This window comes from Emydura macquarii, unplaced genomic scaffold, assembly GCF_026122565.2.
Source record: "Emydura macquarii macquarii isolate MOO-44397 ecotype Brisbane River unplaced genomic scaffold, CSIRO-AGI_Emac_v2 contig_587, whole genome shotgun sequence".
Classification (NCBI taxonomy): domain Eukaryota; kingdom Metazoa; phylum Chordata; order Testudines; family Chelidae; genus Emydura; species Emydura macquarii.
The window spans coordinates 7,969,267-7,987,776 of record NW_027130724.1 but is presented as its reverse complement, the minus strand read 5'-3'; the positions used below and the strand labels follow the sequence as shown (position 1 = coordinate 7,987,776).

The following is an 18,510-nucleotide window of genomic DNA, read 5'->3' as shown; positions in this document are numbered from 1 at the left end:
TGCCTAGGGTAGCCACCTGAAAATGCCAAGGGCAGAGCAGGCTGTAAAAGGAGAGCAGATTCTCCCAGCACTGGTGGGTCACACTGAAGTCAGACTTCCCAACCAGCCACAAATAGTGCTTCTGAATCCCCACACTGGTTATCAAGAAGCCAAAATAAAATATACACAGCATTTCAGTCTCTGGCTCCCAATCAGCCACTAGGTCCAGTAAAGAGATCAGTTATTTAAAACTCTATGCTCTTTACCAAAAAGGTTTTTCCTGACCCCAAAGGGTCAGCCACAGTACCAGATCACTATAAGTTTGGATCTTACCCAAAATACTACGCTGCCAGCCAATCCTTTAGTAATTAAAACTAAAGGTTTACTATAAAAGGAAAGAAACTATAAGAGAAATGTTAAATGATCAAAGCAATCACAAATATACAAATGATTGAAAAGTCCATTTAAATCAGGTTTTCAGTAGAATTGTGGAGTTTGAAGGTTTGTACAGTTCCTCTGGTGTACATCCAGTACCTGGATGGGTCTCAGTCCTTTGTTTCACAGCTTAAGTTTAGTTCAGTTGTAGATGAGTTGATCCAGAGGTAGGTGAAGACTGACTGAAGACAAAATGGATGTGGTGCAGCTGCCTTTTATGTCCTCTGGCCTTTGCCATGCTGCTTGTGGAAATTTACAGGAATAAAATGGAGTCCAGGGTCACATGAGTGACTGGTGACTCATCAGGTATATCTCTGGCTTCTCCCCCTGGGCCCATTGTACCTGTGAATTTCTTTAATGGGCCATTACACAGGCTAGTGCTGCAGCCGTCCTGTCTGGGGTGTTGCCCAGAAACACAGTACAATATGAAATACAGATAAAAACATATCCATAACTTCCATTACACACATAACACATGAACATAAACATTATCATCTTACTTAGCACATTATAGCCTTTTGAACGGTACCTGACATGGCATATCTCACATGAATTATTATGATTCTGATGTATTGATGTTAAAAAATATAATAAATGCCCCCCCATCCAGAGGTTTGGGCTGGAGCTCTGAAGCCCGGAGAGCAGGAGGGGACTATGGAGCCCAAGTGCTAGCCTGAGCCCAAACATCCATACACCTGTTCTTAGTACCATAGTGCAAGTCTGAGTCTGTAGACCCGTGCTCTGAGGTGCGCTGCTGGGGGTTTTTAAAAGGCAGCGTAGACTTACCTTAACTAGTCAGAGGATTATCAATAGAAATGCATTTGACAGTAAAATGCCAAACAATAGACTAGAGGGGCAGGGTGGCCTACTGGAATGAGCCCTGGCCTGGGGCCCAAGAAGCCTTGGTTCTATTCCCAGTTCTGCCACTGGAAGACGACAAATGTAAACTTGACACCATTCCACTTCAGTACAAAACAGTATAATCCTCAGATCACTCACACTTCACCCATTTAACATCCCTCTGATCTTGTTTACATGCCTCACCAGCCTCCATTGTGCTCCTTTCCAATCCATCTTTCAGGTCAGGCATGAACAGCATGGAGATGTGTCATATGGGGTTACACAGCTCAGAGGCGGGCAGAGGGGGAGGTGTTTCCAGTCATTGGGAGGGTAGCATGGGTAGGGAATTGTTTGCACTGAATTTTGACTTGGTCTGCCTTACAGCTGGAGGAAATCTGGCCTGATTTGCAGACTAATAACCAGACTCCCAATCTCTAAAATGAGGGTGTTAGACCCTCAGCTGGTGGAAATGGGAGTAGTTCCCTTTTCTTCAATGGTAGCTACACTAATTTATATCAGCTGAGGATTTGGCTTAGTGATAGCCACATGTCAGCCATCTGGGAACTGGCCTGTGCTCTAAGTTCAGCATTATCATTACATATTGCCAATTTCCAGGTAAATTCTTGGCTGCAGTTTGCATGTGCACATAGCAGTTACCCGATACATGTGTGCAGCAGTCATTTGTGAACATGCAGATTTTTTGGGGGGTGAGGGACGGCTTGTGCCTACCCAGCCCCGTAGTTTTGCAAACACAGTCACTCTGCAAAAATAGTGGGTGCAGCTTTAGAGGCAGAGTTGACGTGCCTTTGAAAACTTGGCCCTTACTGCACCCATAGGTCTCCATGAAAAGCCTTAATGGCACTGAAAAAGCAGCAGTGGGAACATGAGTATTATTTCTATCTTCATGTTCTGAGCTCCTTCCTTGCATGCAGCCTCTGTTTTAAAGAGCATGCCATGAGCTGTCTATCTTGGGCGTATTCTCACCCATGTGGGGCTGTCCTTTGTAAAGTGACCTCCTTTGAAGTACTGTGAAAAGAGCCTTTGTAGAAATCTGGTCTGTCATCAATAAACAAAAGAGGAAGGAATAGTTTGCAAGTGAAATAACAAAAGCTGCCCATGGCTGTGTACACATGCCACAGGTGAAACAGCTTGATCTTTTCTTCTTTAAAGACAGATAAGCCGACTGAACCTCTAGTAGAAATACTGAACTGGAGACTCCCAACAAACACATTTAAGCAGCGAAATCTCTAACCTCCACACTCCATTTGCAATTTAAGTATTTATCCACAGCAGAACAGTCACTGGGTGAGAGAAGGAATCACTCTCTAGTTCAGTGGTTAGGGCACCCACCTGGGAAGCAGGAGACCCAAGGTACGTCCACACAGCAAGTAGCTGCCCAAAGCAGTGAGTCTCAGCACAGGATTACAGATTCCTGCTAGAGGTCCATGCTAAAAACAGCTAAGTAGACATTTGGGCTGTAGCTCCAAAGTCCCCTCCCTTAACGTCAGAGCCTGAATATCTACCTAGTTTTTTTTTTTTTTTTTTTTTTTTGTGGCCACAGGACAAGTCCTGTGAGCCCCAGGCTGTAGCCCCGGGCTCTGGGACTCAGTGCCGCTCACTGTGGAGAGGCACCCCAGAGTCTAGTCCCTCTGCCATGATCTATCTGCAGTAGAACAACTTCAACAGGAGAGAGGCCGAGGGGACCCTACATCAGAATATCCCATAGCTCCGTGATTAGAACACTCTCCTGAGTGGGGGGAGACCCTTGGTCAGATCCTTGCTTTCCCCTCTGAAAGAGAGGCAACGAATTGAACCCGGCTCTCCCACATCCCAGGTAAGTGCTCTAAGTCCTGAGCAAAAAGTATAATGAGGGCACTACCACCACCACCTCCTCCTCCTGTGGCCGTTGGGCGTGGAGTGAGGCAGGCACCTAAATGCATTCTCACAAGAAATACCTTGGGTATGTAAGGTGCCTGATTCCAGGAGAGGGGCTCCCATTCAGGGATGGCTATGCAGAGACAGGCCCTTCCCTGCAGCCCAGACTTAGGCACCTATTTCCGGACAGGGCTTAAGACACAACCTTCTTGTTGGCATCTCCCATAGGCTAGCTTAGGCAGCTCCCCAACTAGTGTGCTGGCTTCTTGTGGATGATGTTCTTAGATGCCTGTCCTCTCCCCATTCATTGTACAGGGAGCCTAAGGACCTAACTCAGCTTTGGGGGTCGCAGGGTTGGTGCTATGATTTTCCAGGTATCTAATAGTTAGGTCCTGTGATCCTCAGCGTTGCAATGCTTAAGTCCCTTTGTGGACCTTTGTCCTCAAAAAGCATTTAGAGAAAAAGGATTTTAAAACAACACAATCTAAATGTATGTCTGTCTTTCCTAAAGGCTCACTATCCTGATGGCAACCTAGGTAGGCCTAGCTTCTTCAGACAGTTTGGTGGGTGCCTGCACCGTAGTCTGGTTCCTCTGAACAAATTCTCCTTATTAAACTAAATCAGTAAATTCACACAGTAGACACGCCAATAATCAGGTCAACATACAGAATACAGAAGTCATTACAGAACAGCTCCAGTTCTGTCAGAGGACTGAGGGGAGAACTGTACAATCACAGTTCTCATCCATCTGCACGCTGTAGAAGATCAGCAGGTACCATGTCACCTGTAAAGCACTGAACATCCACTGGATGTACATGCAACTCATTCGCAAGCCAGGTCAGCAGCCACACGACAACACAAAAAGAGGAAAGTGTGGCTATGGAAAGAGCCTTCTCCCTGAATTTCAGGGCCTGTACAAAACCCTTAGAGTGGGGGAGGGAGGGTAAAACCTACTTTTTAATTTTATTTTGTCATCTGGTCACAACTTTCTGTCACAAGCATGCCCGGATTTGAACCTGCTACCTAATATTTGTGTGACTGACAGAAGCATATACAAATGAGGGAGGGGAAAAAGGAAGGGGATGCATACTGAGCACCAAACTGCTAACCAGAGCATCTTGCCTGAAAGAATATAGAATATTTTATATTTTGCAAGCTCAAGGTTGTCATTCATTTTTCTCTTGGCTTAAATTCTTCAGACTGGGGAAACTGAAGAATTTTGTGTTTGTTGTTTTAAAGCCTCTTTCATCAGGTAGATTTTCCTCTGGCTTACCTGGCTGTAATTAAAAACCCAATCCTTTAATCATCTGTTTGTTGCCCAGAAGAGAAAGCTAGAGGGACAGATTGAAAGTATTCATAATGCAGATCTTTCCTCCCAGAGAGAGTCTCTTGAATAATCCAGTAACAACTTGTTGCTTCCCAAAACTGTGCAGCTGGAGGTACAGTTTGTTTAACAAGAAGAGAGAAATTTAGTCAGGGTACCGGACTGACTCATATCTTATTGAGCCTTGGGTTAAAAATATATTTACCTCTGTCCCACCCAAAGTTGTGGGCTTTTCCCCTTTGTTTTTTGTTTGTTTGTTTTTCCTTAAAAGAACTGTCTGGAATTTGTTTTTCTCCTTTAGTTTGAAAATCACATCTGGGACATATATTTCAGTTAGTTGCCAGCAACTCCAAGTGTTTCATTTGCCTAGTCCTCATGCAGCATTTTCAGAGCAGATACTATGCTACATGCTTTTCAGCATCATGCCCTAGACTTTCTTCAAAGACTGATGTTTACAACTCTATAGAAAACTGGAGCCTAATAGCTTTCTGATCAGGCTAACTTCAACCAATTGTGCAGTGTAAAATGGCCCTCTGGAGAGAGAGGGGATGAAATGTACACCTCCAAACAAAAATTCTCATAGAAGCCAGGTCCACACTACAAACTTGTGCTGGCATAGTTGTGGGGGTCAGGTGCACGACTCATGATAGACACAGCTGTGCCAGCATAATCCCCTGCTGTAGTTGTAGGTATATCAGCAAAACAGTGTGCTTTTACTAGTAAAGCCTAATTTGCTCGATAAGGGGGCAGGGGAGAAAGTAGGAAAAAGCAGTTTTGCTGGTACAAGCTGCATCCACACTAGAAGCACTTTGCTGGTATAGTATACCAGCAAAGCACTCCTAATACAGATGTGGGCTCAGTATATGTACTTTGAAAGAGGTTTTGTTTACATCTTTTCTGTGATGAGACCATTCTGAAATCAGAGCTATTACACATTCCTGGCTGAGAAGGGTTGGGTGTTCCTGAAGGGTCTCAGAGCCCTTGACTAAAATACCCTCTAGTGATCAACTTTCTATGCCTGCTGTAACATATTATAGGTTTTTGGGCGTCTCCCTGACACTAGTTGTGTAGCGTGGAGGTGGCGGCTTGCAAAGCTCTTGACCTCATTTCATTATCTTCAATCAAAAGTTTCCTTTTGGATTTATATTGACATAACCACAAGTAATTACACATCATCATGATATAACAACTTCCGTATTACTACAGGCCCCTGGCTTTCTTCCATTAAGCTACCTGCCCTACTTTCACTTAATTGCCAGACCTGAGCAATTCTAGCTTTGGTCATATCCACTTTCCGAGCGGCTGCTTCATCTCCCAGTCAACTAATTCCTTTGCTTTCGTTGCCTTTAAGGCACTGCATTCCAGAACCCTCTTTTCATTCTCTGATCTTATTTCACTCTTCCTTTTACCAGACCCTAACTTCTTCCCCTTCCTTAGCTTCTTTGTAAAGCTGCACAGCACTTTCCAATATCGTAACTGGGAACAGATGTATCTGAAAATAAGTTCTAAGCAGTAATTAAAGAAAGGTTAAAACAATCCAACTTCCCTTGCTGTTAGAAACCATGATCCAAAGCCAGCGGAAAGACTTCAAAGGGAGATTGAGCAGGCCCACGTAATGCTTTTTGTTTGTAGATGTCTAAGTGCTTCACAAAAGGAGGTAAATCTCATTACCTTCATTTCCCGGATGGGGTGACTGAAACACAGAACATTTAAGTGATTTGCCCTAGGTCAAAATGTGGGTCAGTGCCAGAACTTGGAACAGAACAGAGGTCTCCTCCTGTCCAGTACCCTACCCACTGCTCCATGTTACTGAAGTTTTCTGGAGAGGACATTTATGGGCCAGATCCTCAACTGGTGGAGTATCAAGTTACAACTGCTGAGGTTCTGGTTCCTGTAGCTGGACACCAAGCTAAAGTGGATTAGGTAATTTGATACTTGAACTTACTTGTTGAGCCAATTAATCATACACGAACTTCTCGTCCAAGAAGTCTCTCAGATGGGTGTTGCTCTTATCAGACATGGAACCTTTTGTTTTGATCAGATAGGAAGTACTGGATTGGGGCAGATTCCCTCATTGAGTTTTAGAGGACTCCTTTTTAAAATAAGTTCTATTTTGTTAACATTTTAAAAACTTGGCATGAAGATGCACCAGAGCCCATGGGTTATGGAATAAGAAAAGAGACCCAATAAATTAGAGACTGTTTAAAGTACCATTGTATAGCGAGATAGCTGAATTTGAAAATGTGGCCTGGAAGTGTGCCTTCTTCATAAGGAAAGTGAATCAGTGCTCCTCACAATAGCATATCACTAAAGACAATGCTGGAATGAGACTTGTAGACCCTAGCCACATGGCATGTGACCAGCTGTGCTTATGTAACACTCATATGACCCATTTACAGCAAACGGTTGAAGTTCACACGCTTGCCTTTCTACCTTGCAACCAGGGCTGAACTGTTCTTGCCTAACTAGTTTATATCAGTGCATTCTGGGAAAATCATGGCAGCAATCCCATAGTGCCTCCGCATGAGAGACAGTGCCCAGAGGACATGCACGTAGAGCAGCACCGGCCCAACAGGGGCCCATGCACGCCGGGATATTCTACAGCACAGGGAGAGAGGGCAGGAAGGAAATCTAGCCAAACTGGTTACACGGGCTCACGTGGTGTTGGGAGGGAATTCCCATCTATACTGCAAAAGAAAAAGCGTGCCAAAGCCATTACAAGATGACAGCCGTGTGCCAGACAGTGGTGACTATCCAAGTATTAACCATGTGGGACTGTGAGGACGCAGTCTATGGTCAGAGCCAATCATGCCACCCACTGGATACAAACTGCATTAAAACTCGAAGGCCTCAGCTGAAGATTTGTTCATTAGTAGAAAAAAATAGGAGCGACGGGGAGGGGCAAAGGAGTCAGACAACCAAAGATGAGGGAGGCTTCCTGGCCACAGTTATGCTAGAGCACAGTTATACCCCAGCACTAGAGGCTCCCTGTGCACCAAGGAGCATTGAGAGTATGGCCAGATTCTGAGCAAGGCTTTAAATCTGTTTACTTAGTGGCAGGGGTGGATCAATGCTAGGACAGTCCTCCCACTGGCCCAGGTGTGCCGTGGAGCTCGAGCAGACTCCAAGGAATGGCTATGCCTCTGTTTTACAACCTTCGAAGGAGGATTCTGCTCTCCCCTGGGCTGGGAACTGGGTCCCTGCATTTGGCCCGAAGGGTACGTCTACACAGCGGCTTAGTCTCAGAGCCTGGGTCTACACACTTGGGCTCAGGTTAAAAAGAGCTGTGTAGAGATATGGGCTCAGACTCTGAAGGCTGGGGTGCGGGGATGGTGTTCAGAGTCTGAGCTCCAGCCTGACCCATGATGCAGAGTGCTGTCTACCCGGTATTTTTAGAGCATTAGCCCAAGCCCTGCTAGCCCGCGCCTGTAGACCTGGGCTCTGAGATTTGCTGCGGCAGGTTTTAAAACCTTAGGTGGCCATGTTGCAATTCAGTGGCACTAAGTCCAGTGGGGGTCTTTGAAGCAGCATTGCAGGATTCAGGGAGGCTCTCATTCATACTGACTAGTCTGCTGTTCACTAACTGCTCGGTAACATTCACCTTCACTGCTTGAACCATCTACGTGCACAGAGGTGATACACGTATTACCTGCCAGTTGGTCAGCATTGTGCTTGTCTAGGCGAACTGGGAATCACACCTCCCCCAGCTCAAATGTAACATACCCTGAGAGACAGTATATCCCCCCCCAACCCCCCGAGATTGACACAAGACTATTTTAAATCTCCTTTCTTAATGCTTTAGGCCAGTGCTTGAACTGGATGAATGATGCCAAGGGTGGGTATTTATTTATGCCTCCACTTCTCACTTGCTGCAGGCTAAAAAAGGAGGAAATGGTTGGGGAGGGGGGGAAAACTAGCTTAAAGAGTTGGAGCATAATATCTTGGGGTAAGGGGAGGTGAAGGAAGAGGACACTATCAGTTTTTGAAGGGATTGGGGGCAATAACCATCACTCTGTGGAGGGTGAAAGGGGGCCTGGAACCATCACTTTTTATGTGGGAAAAAGACATCAGTATTGCCAACTGCAAGGATTCAAAAACCAGGGGTCAGACCTCCAACGTCATGAGATTTGCTTAAAAGCCATGCATGTGATATATATTTTGGATCCTTTTTGTTTACCTTCGAGTTTTTGAGCCATAAGGGATCATGCTTTTGAAGCTTTTCACTGCAGCCAGGAAAGCTAGAAACTACTTAAAAAACAAACAAACCATGAGAGTTTCATGTAATTACACGACTCCAGGAGCTGGGGCTATAAGAACGGCCTCAGATATCACGAGGCTCATGATGAAATTGCAAGAGCTGGTAATGCTGCATCTGATTGCATTTTTGGGGCTGGGTGGGTGGAAAAGGGACATACTGGCACTTGCTTCCCTCCCTGAAAATCTTCCCCCCTCTCCAGCCCCTGCGTGTGTGGAATGTGTGCTAAGAATACAGGCAAACAACAAATGCTGTTCTCTTCCCAGCAGACCAGCTGCTTTATTGTTTCTGAAACACAATGGGGGTGTGTGTGTTTGGCTTTCCTTATAACTAAGCCATTCTGCTTTAAATATACACAGAGAGATTTAAAGTAAACAGGATACTACTTGATTTCCCCCCCCATTCGTTTCTGTGATGTCAGCAGCTACCTTTCTACCCTATTCCTTAAAAGTGAATAAAGCACAGGTCAATAGATCCTACATCTGGATAAGAGGGAATCTTCCGCACCATCTTTAATCTGCAGAATTCCTCAAAGCACATTAGATAGGCATTTTATGGAGAGGGAAATAAGCAGCTCAGATTTGTAGTTGAGGATCAAACCAATGTGGTTCATTGAAAAGTAGATTAAACTCATTATGAATAAGACTTCAATTTACTCAATGAAGTGGGGAGTCCATTCAGCAGTTAATCAGCATTCATTCATTCATTCATTCAGAGAGGTGGAATTCACATGCACCTTAACCCCACGCACCTGCCTTCAGTATCAACCAATATTATACCACAGAAACAAAGATATCTCAACTGCCAATCTAAAGGAAGGTGTAGGTACACAAACAAAAGGGCTTTGCTGACCAGACTTAGCACACCTGCAATAAGCTCAGTAGAAAGTAATTTAAAAATTAGCTGATTATGGTCACTGTCTACATCAGATACCTTTGGTCTGTTTTATTTAAAGGCCTGATCTGAACACAAAACACAATTCTTGCTGAGTATCAGCATATTTTAGACCAGATACTCGGGTGATGGAGTTACACAGATTTACACCAGCTGAGGATTTGGTCCTGCTTGCCTAAAAGTAGTTGCTATGACAGAAGGAGATCCTAACTTGTAAAAGTGAGCTACAAAGTAAAAAATGAAACTTGAGTTGTTCCCAGATTTCTGAACAGGATTCTCTTACTAATCAGGCTGGTGAGGGAGGGTGGGGCGTGGGAAAGTACAGGAATACATTTTAATATTATTTTCCTCCTTCCCTAGGGAATTTTCCTGGTGCTTTTGCCTCACTGCCAATATCCCACAATGGGACATCACAAAAAACTGAAGTCTCACTGCAGCCCACAAAACGTATGTGGTGATGTGATGTGATGTCACAGAGTGATACATTCTAGGATACATTCAGTGAAACAGCACAGTTCTATTCCATGGATAGAAAAAGAATTACAAAAACCTAATTTTCCTGCTGCGTGCCCCCTTGTAAAGCCCCCACCAAGTAAACTTAAAAATTAATGTCTGCAAACACTTATTGGATATATAGTTTACTAATAGACGTGGGACTATTGTTGGGACTATGTCTGATTATTAAGCACTCTAGCCAGTGCTAATTATTTGCAGGACCAGGTCCTTGAAATAGGTCCATAGAAATCCAATTATTATTAGTATTAGAAATACAGTGGTACCTAAAGGCCACAACCAAGACTGAAGCCCCACTACCTTGAGCACCATATAGACACACAGTGATAGACTGTCCCCATGCCAAACGGCTGGCAATCTAAATAGACAAAAGAACTATCATTGCTATTTTACACTATCACCATTTTACAGATGGAGAAACTGAGGTACAGAACAATTAAGTGACTTGTCCAAAGTCACATATGAACCTCTGTGGCAGAGCCAGGAACTGAAGTCCCAGTTCAGTGCTTTATACACAAGATAATCCTTCGGGGGTAGAACTTAACTCTCATTTTTACCTATAAACCAACTATTGATATTTCTGTATTTGCTTAAGTCTCTTCCTCTTTACTGAGCCCTGTCTACACTTACCTGTGAGATTCGGCAGCAGTCAATGGGAGTTATGCAAAGTACGCAAAAAACTTGTGTAACTCCCCGTTGACTTCTGAGCTTCTCTTCTGCGCTCCGTCTGCATTGCACTTGTGTAGTTGGTCTTAGTACATCGATTTCTGGATCGACAGAGAGGGTCTGTACTGACCGCTCAGTCGATCCAGAGAGATCGATCTGCTGGCGGCGAATTTGCCACCGTCAGTGTAGCCGTAGCCTGAGAAAACTTTGGTACAGTACAGTACCTTTTGATTTTGTCCCCTTTATCAACTAGCATAGCTGAATCTTCCCTTTTCCTTACTCTCCTATCCTACTGGTTGTGTTCCATTGACAATTCCTCCCTCATTACAGTTTTTATAATACACTAGTCAGTCATGCTTATTTCCACATAGTGGATATATAATCCCTTTCTCCGTATTCAAGGCATCTGTAAAAATATTGGGCCAGATCATCCACTGGTGTAAGCTGGCAGAGCTCTGCTGAAGTAAATGGAGCTATGCCAATTTATACCAGCTAATTGATTTTAGTGCAAGAGCCATACTTTTGCTGTGGAAACTAGGATAACATGTTAGTCCAGCATTGTCCTGTGTTCATGGCCTAAAACTCAGTGGCAAAAGTAGTCAAGTGGAAGAACGTTTTCCAGAGATACTCCATTCTCAATTACTATCCTAAAGTATGGAAGAAATGCTTACTTATAATTATTTTCCAGGTGCCAGACAAATGATCTAGTCAGTGCACTCCACAGCCAAGAATTACATTTCATGGGTATTACCCAAAATGATTAGTCCTCTGTTTGAAGCAATCTGAGTTTACTTCAGCAGAAAAGGTGGTGAAGTGCATGATTAAGTACTAGGTAGGAAGCAGGTGGGCCTTCCTTCAGCTCATCTGATGCATCAGTTGCCTGGAGTTTTCGCAGGTCTTGGCACAAGTCTTGCCTGCTATGGGCTGCTTGTCTTAGGGCTAGTCCACACTAGAAGCACTACATCAGCGCATCTGGTGAAGACACTTTATGCCGACTGGAGAGAGCTCTCCCATCGACATTATTACTCCACCTCCGCAAGAGGCAGACGCTCTCCCACCGACATAGCACCGGTGTGAACAATGCTTAGGTTTCTGTAACTTGCATCGCTCCGGGGTGGCTTTTTCACACCCCTGAGCAATGTAAGTTATATCAACATAAGTAGTAGTGTAGACCTGCCCTTAGGCACTAATTAAATATAGCTACAAAGTGGAGGCTTTGCTGAGAGCACCTGGCCGCTACATGACAGATACAGCAGGTCTGATTATATTGTCACATCCACTTACCATTTGAAGGACACCAAAGTATGACATCAGATATCCTGACTGCACTGCCTCCAGCCCAAAGAAATTCATAGAGATGATGGAAAACATAATCAGGAACAAACCTACAGGGTGTATTCAAAAGAAAATATCTATAAGGGGTACTGGAATATATTTACAGTGCAAGTAAAGGGCCAGACCCTGCTTAGTCACCACTGATGTAAAGACAATGCAGTTGTTCTGCATTAACACTGAATGCAGACAAATATAGTTTGGGTTTTAAAAAAAATCTTTTACCATTTCAGCTATTACCTTTAAAAATGTAACATTGAGGAAGTTAGATACAACCATGCTGATTAGGGGAAGCTGTTTGTATGGTTTTATTAGGCCAGCCATGCTAACCTTTAGGATAGCACAGAAAAAAATATTTGTTAGGCAAGTTTGTAACCAGGGGATAATCCCTCATTCCTTTTGCCTAACTTCAGATTTTCACCATTGGGTTTGGTGTCTCAGAAACAGTCTAGGGACAGGAGATTAAATACAGTGGTTTCACTGTACACATAGTAAATGACTTCACTGGCACGTGAACTTTCTCTGTGTCTCTCATGCATCTCTAATGTTGTGAACACAAAAGAGGAAGTCAAAGAAGCATGGATGGCCACAGCACACAATGGGCCTGCTTTTCAATTACTGTATTTTACATACACAAACACACACACACACACTCTCTCTCTCTCTCTCTCTCTCTAAAAATGTTAAGGCAATATTTTTATCCAAAGAACTAGTATGGTATAAGATAATGAAGACTTCCAAGCCACCCCATAAATACATTGTAAACCTCAACTGTGCTAATGCAATGCATTATAAACAGGAAATACATAGGGCCAGGCCTGTTAATGGTAAGGTCTACAAACCAGTACATAATAAGTAGATATTTGCCAGAAAATAAAGTACAGCAAAGGATGTCTAAGGATGGGAAAACAGTTTGCTGGCAAACGACTCACTAACCCTGCTACAGCAGAAGGTTTTGCCCACATTTCCTGAGACGCTGAGAAGAAGGATTATAATTCTCTGTCTATAATGCTGTACACTCACTTAGAGGTTCACTCTGTCCACCTGCTACAAGCATACAACTAGATTATTTTCACTTGTAGCTTTAGAGGCATTTAGACAGGTAAATAATATATTTTTCAATAGAAGTCCACAAAAACGAAATGTTAACTAAAGGCTATTTTGCACAGCACGTACTGTAACACATAACAGATCAGTTCCTCGGTGGGTGTAAATCAGTGGAATGACACCAATTTGCACCAAATGAACATCTGGCCTATTGACCACATCAATTAATAACTTTGTCAGCACTCTGTCTTGGCTGACCGCCAGACCTAAGATGGCGGCTGACGTTCCACCCACTGTCCACCTTACATTGCTTGAGACGTGAAGCTAGACAATATCTCTCAGCTATCGACTAGCATAATGAATGGGGAGAGAGGCATGTTTATTATGTCCAGAATTTTCAGAGGAGCTGAGCACTCACAGTCTGAGCCAGACTTCTAGAAGAAATTTTTTAAAACTTAGAAATCGGACTTTTATTCAGGTGCCCGAATGGGAGCTGAACTCCTCTGAAAATCTTAACCAAATTGTAGATACTGAGCCCTTGAAAAGGGGCCTGCATTTATAAAAGCGCCGAGCACCCACTCTCTGAAAATCAGGGCTTTTTAAGGGGTCTCAAGTTGGGCACCCAAAAACTGAAGCACCGAAAAGCACTACTCACTTTTTTTAAAATCTTGGCCTAAGTGCATAAGTCCATTTTGAAAATGTTATTTAGACTCTTACATGATGATCTAGGGCAAAATTTTCAAAGGTATTTAGGTGCCTAAATAGGCAGATTGACAACCAGTGGGATTTTCAAAAGTGCTGTAGTTTCATTGATTTCAATGGGAGCTAGGTGCCCAGATGTTTTGCAAAATCCTATTGGGACCTATCTGCATCCCTTTGAAAATCTGGGCACTAAGATATTTTGAACATTTTGCCCATGATCTGTTTTGCTTTTTCTCTCTTTTATTCACTACATTTTAGTGGGACATTTTTTTCCTTGCTTAAATTGAGAATAAAGCACTTTCGTGTAGTAAAATACCTCATCTTGTTCTTAGATTGGCAGATACTCCCACTATTAGAGGTACTCAAACTACATCAGCCCATCTTTCCATCATCACCCTGCTTTAAATGTACCTCACTTAGGAAGGTGCTTATTATTCCAAACAAGTTAATTTTAGTGAGTAACCAGGTACCTGAGGGACTGCCAACTTGCCTCTATATATATCACAAACTCCTTTACACTGTAAATAGAAGCAGGTCTGTAATTCAGATGAATTAACTAATATAATAACATGGTTGCAGTAGTGAGATGAAGGTAAATGAAAGCATTCATTTGGAATTTAGCCTCAAGTAGTGCGGTGCAAATAAGTTGACAGTAGCCAAATCACCTCAGGCTATAATCACCTAGTCAGTAACCTGATGAGAGTCCTGAAAAGTGAAGGTGTTGCTAGAGATTTAATAGGTGGAGCTCTCTGTGTCAACCAGCCACTTTCCCAGTGTGGTACTGTGCTTCTGGAGGGACAGTCTTTCAGATGAAACATAAGATGAGACCCTGGCCACACAAGTTTGATGAAAAAAGAGTCATGGGAACTTTTAAGTGTTAGAATATGAGCCACTGTGTCCTGTCCCAATCCAATCTTAGTTAATTACATTTGCCTACCTAACATTTCCCTTGTAGTTTTTGACTGGAATTGTCATTCCTTATTTTCCCTTCTAAATATGGTGCACTGCTGCTTGTGCAGAATGGCTGTCAGGTTCCACCCCGGAGGATGAGGCATTTTGGTAGTGGGTGACTAATACCTAGATATAAAGTGCATCTTGGGATTCTTTTGGAAGAAAGTTGCTACACGTGGAATATATGAAGCATTATATTGCAGATTGCACAGAACTATGGCTTCAGGGTTATACAGTGACATTTTAAAAGTTAAAAATATTACCACGAGCCAACATCTTGAAATCAGGAATCCCCTTAAAACATCACTTTACAATCCTTCCTGTTTTATAAAACAGATTAATTCTATGAACTTCTCTTTTAGGTGAGCGTAGTTAAAGGCAGCTAACATTTTTGGAGTGGTTAGGGCGATTGCATTTTTCCTTTGGCCTTACTTGCATACTATTCTTTTCTCCAGTGGGTTTTCTTTGGACGGGGCTGTTAGGCTGCACAGAACTCAGCATCTCTAGTCAATGCCAAATGCACACAAAAAGAGAAATGCAGAAGTCCCTCACGTGGAAATCCTTCACAGATTCTTGTGGAAAATGGTCAGTCTTGTTTCTTATATTGTCAAGAAATTTTACAAGGACTAATAGAGGTGTTTTGTCAAGCCCAAACAGGCTGAAATGCCATCTCTCTCTTTCAGCCACTCCTAGTAAATCTACTTTCATATGCAAGTTACGTTTAATGTTACTTAGACACAGAATAATTTTTGAAAGGGCCTCCTCCGTTTTGAGAGAGTTTGCAAAAGTTGTGCACACATCCACCTACTCTAGTTTCTGTGTCCATAAACTGGCACTTTTACAACGTTTTTATGCACACAAAAGTGAGGCCTTGAAGTTGCGTGGTCCAGAGGGATGGTACTGACCATTTGAATACTGTTAGCAAAAAGAACCCTCAAGCTTCTCCAAGTGAAAAAGGCACACCAGATTACTGAATTCCTCCCTTCCTGAGTTCAGGGTCCTGTCCCCTACAAAAGATTGCAACCAATGCATCAGATTCAGCCCCTCTCCTTATGTCACAAGCAGTAGGATGAGCAGATTCTTTGTAGATGTACAGGAGGCCAGCAGCTTCCTGACACAACATATGGGAAGAGAAAGAGTTGTACCATTCAGTGAAGAGAGGGAATATTCATTAATAAACAGCACAGTCACATAGAAGAGGAACTGTATGTGTGTACAAATGAATGTAGCCAGTCAGACAGTAGCTGCTAGTCCAGCAAACTCTCTTCTTATTGTTGAAAATGTATTATTTTATTTGTATTAAAGCAATGTTTCAAGGCCTCAAGTAAATCGGAGTCCCATTGTCAGGGCTGGATTTAGGGGCAGGTGATCCAGGTGACTGCCTGGGGTGCCTGGCTTGGGGTTCTGTTTTTGTTGTTAGCCACAAAAGGGAAAATAGAATGTTTGAAGTAAAATGTTTCAGGTGTTCCGTATGTGGATTCGTTTTTCACTAACCTCCTAAAATGTTCTGGACTTTTGTAGAATCTTGAGGAACCTTCCAGACTTTCTGAGAACTACACTTTTCTTGAACCACTTAGAATGTTGTCAGACATGCCCTCCCGGGTAGATAAGGGGCGGGGTGTCGCCAGTCAGTCAGTGAGATGTAAGAACGAAGTGATGTGAAGTGATGGCCCAACTGTGATATTGTGAACCTTGTTTGATTGTGTCATTGTGAAAATGTATTTATAAGAAGGTGCTGGGGGTGGGGAACCGAAGCCGCTTGTTGCCTGGGGCGCCATTTGGTCTAGGGACTGCCATGCCCATTATGCTAGGCACTGCACAAACAGTCTAGTCAAGTGTCTGAGCTGAAGAGCTTACAGACTAAATAGACAGACAGGGTGGGAGAGATATAGTCACATTATCCCCATTTTACAGAAGGAGAACCGACAGAGAGAATATGTGATTTGCCCAAGGTCACACAGGAAGCCTGTGGCAGGAAATCTGTTATAAATTCAGCCTCAGTTTTTGACCCTATATAGCTGTGAGTGGCCTGTGTTGGAATATGTAACACTGAATATGGAATAGCTCCAGCACAAAAAATTGTCTTGCTTCCTTTTTCCTTCACCAATGACCAAATATAAAGGGTTTTCAGGTACACATGAAAAGCATATCTACCTGATTTATGATTATTATTTAAAATACTGCGATGATCACTGAGAATTACCTGTAGGGAGTCCAGAAAGGATCTTGATGAAGAACACTTCCTTTACTCCCGGAAGCTTCAGCAGGCGAAGGATTTCCACGAGACTAAACACACTACTGGACTGCGACATGCCTAGGAAAATGATGGACAGAATAATGTTCTATTTACAGGGACTAGATGCAAGAAACAAGGAACGATACATCATCATATTACATTCACAGCAACTCTCCACGGGAAAAATTTCTTCCCACTTCTTTGCAGCATAGCTCTCTGTGGCCTGTTTGTGTTTGATTCTATGTGCATGGAACCCCACTAGCATCAGGGGGACTTTGGTGTGCAGAGCAAAAGCAAAATATACAGTAGACACCTGAAGTGTGGGTTAGAGAAAGGCAGAGCTGATTGGAGAGGACAATATAGCTGGATAGGATTAAAAAACCTACAGCCCTTTCCCCTTTAGCATTCCCTCCAGCCCTGTATAAATCAGTCACATGGTGGGACAGTCTCATGACATTTCTACCTTCTCAGCATTCTCAAATCTTCCAATTTTATTTTAGCTTCACACAAGTTTTCCAAGTTGTATCACAAACACCAGTCTGAAAGATGATGCAGCACAAAATACCATGCAGAAATAAATTACAAGGTCTGACACCTTTAAAGAAAAGATATTCCAGGCCAGAGCTTCAGCTGGTTATAAATCAGTTTCTGTTGACTGTGCAAAGAACTCTCTTTCTAGTCCCAGGGAGATCTGAGTGTGGGATTTCCATGCACAGTAATCGCCTTGCTAGAGCCACCTACATGCAACAGAGAATTGGTGCTTAGGCTGAGCTGCAAATATCCTTGGTTTTGTAGCCCACTGTGTTTGCCTTCAAATCAGCTGAAGAGTTCACTGGACTGTAATTCATATGGTTGTAATTATTACTGTTTTTGTATTAGTGGGGTTTTAAAGAAATCCTCTGAATAGAGTTTCTGTGATTTGGCACTGCAGACTAGTGAATGCATAGGAGGCATATTATTTCCCATATGCCACTGTTTGGGCATTAAGTAGAGAAAAGTTTAAGTTTAAGGGGGACAGTGGAGGCTGGGTGAATGTCAGTGGAGAATTGAGCACTTCTGTAAACAAACTGGGTTGCAGCTGTTACAACTGTGGCAATTTCCTGCAATATCCTGGACAAACCTTACTGAATTAAATTAAACCTTACTGAATTACGTGTAAGTATCTTAGAAGTTCATTGCATTCACAAGTGCAAATGTTTATGTATTATTGTGGGATTGTATGTACTATCTCTAGGAGGGGAACATGACTAATGTAAACCCTAAGAAGTGTTATAAGCTTCAAAGGACTCTTCAAAACAATCTGCCAGATAAGAATGAACTTTCAGTTGAGTGGGTTTCCTAGGAAATACTTGGGAGGAGGGGAATGCAAATTCCCACCTCTGAACCTTACCTTTCTGAAGGTATGCCCTTGAGAGAAACCCATTGTCTGCTGATTACCTGTTCCCAGGGTCCCAACGACAC

General features: G+C 43.0%; 1 protein-coding gene across 2 annotated transcripts in view; it reads right to left on the bottom strand.

Annotated features, from left to right (window-relative positions):
• Positions 1 to 18,510, bottom strand: part of SLC22A18 (solute carrier family 22 member 18) — an 84,802-nt gene that overhangs the window by 16,134 nt on the left and 50,158 nt on the right. For both annotated transcript variants that reach the window (XM_067540616.1, XM_067540617.1), the window contains exons 7-8: positions 17,017 to 17,127; positions 12,066 to 12,166 (exon numbers count right to left, since the gene is read on the bottom strand). In XM_067540616.1, coding sequence (XP_067396717.1) covers positions 12,066 to 12,166; positions 17,017 to 17,127 — 212 coding nt within the window. The remainder of the gene's footprint in view (positions 1 to 12,065; positions 12,167 to 17,016; positions 17,128 to 18,510) is intronic.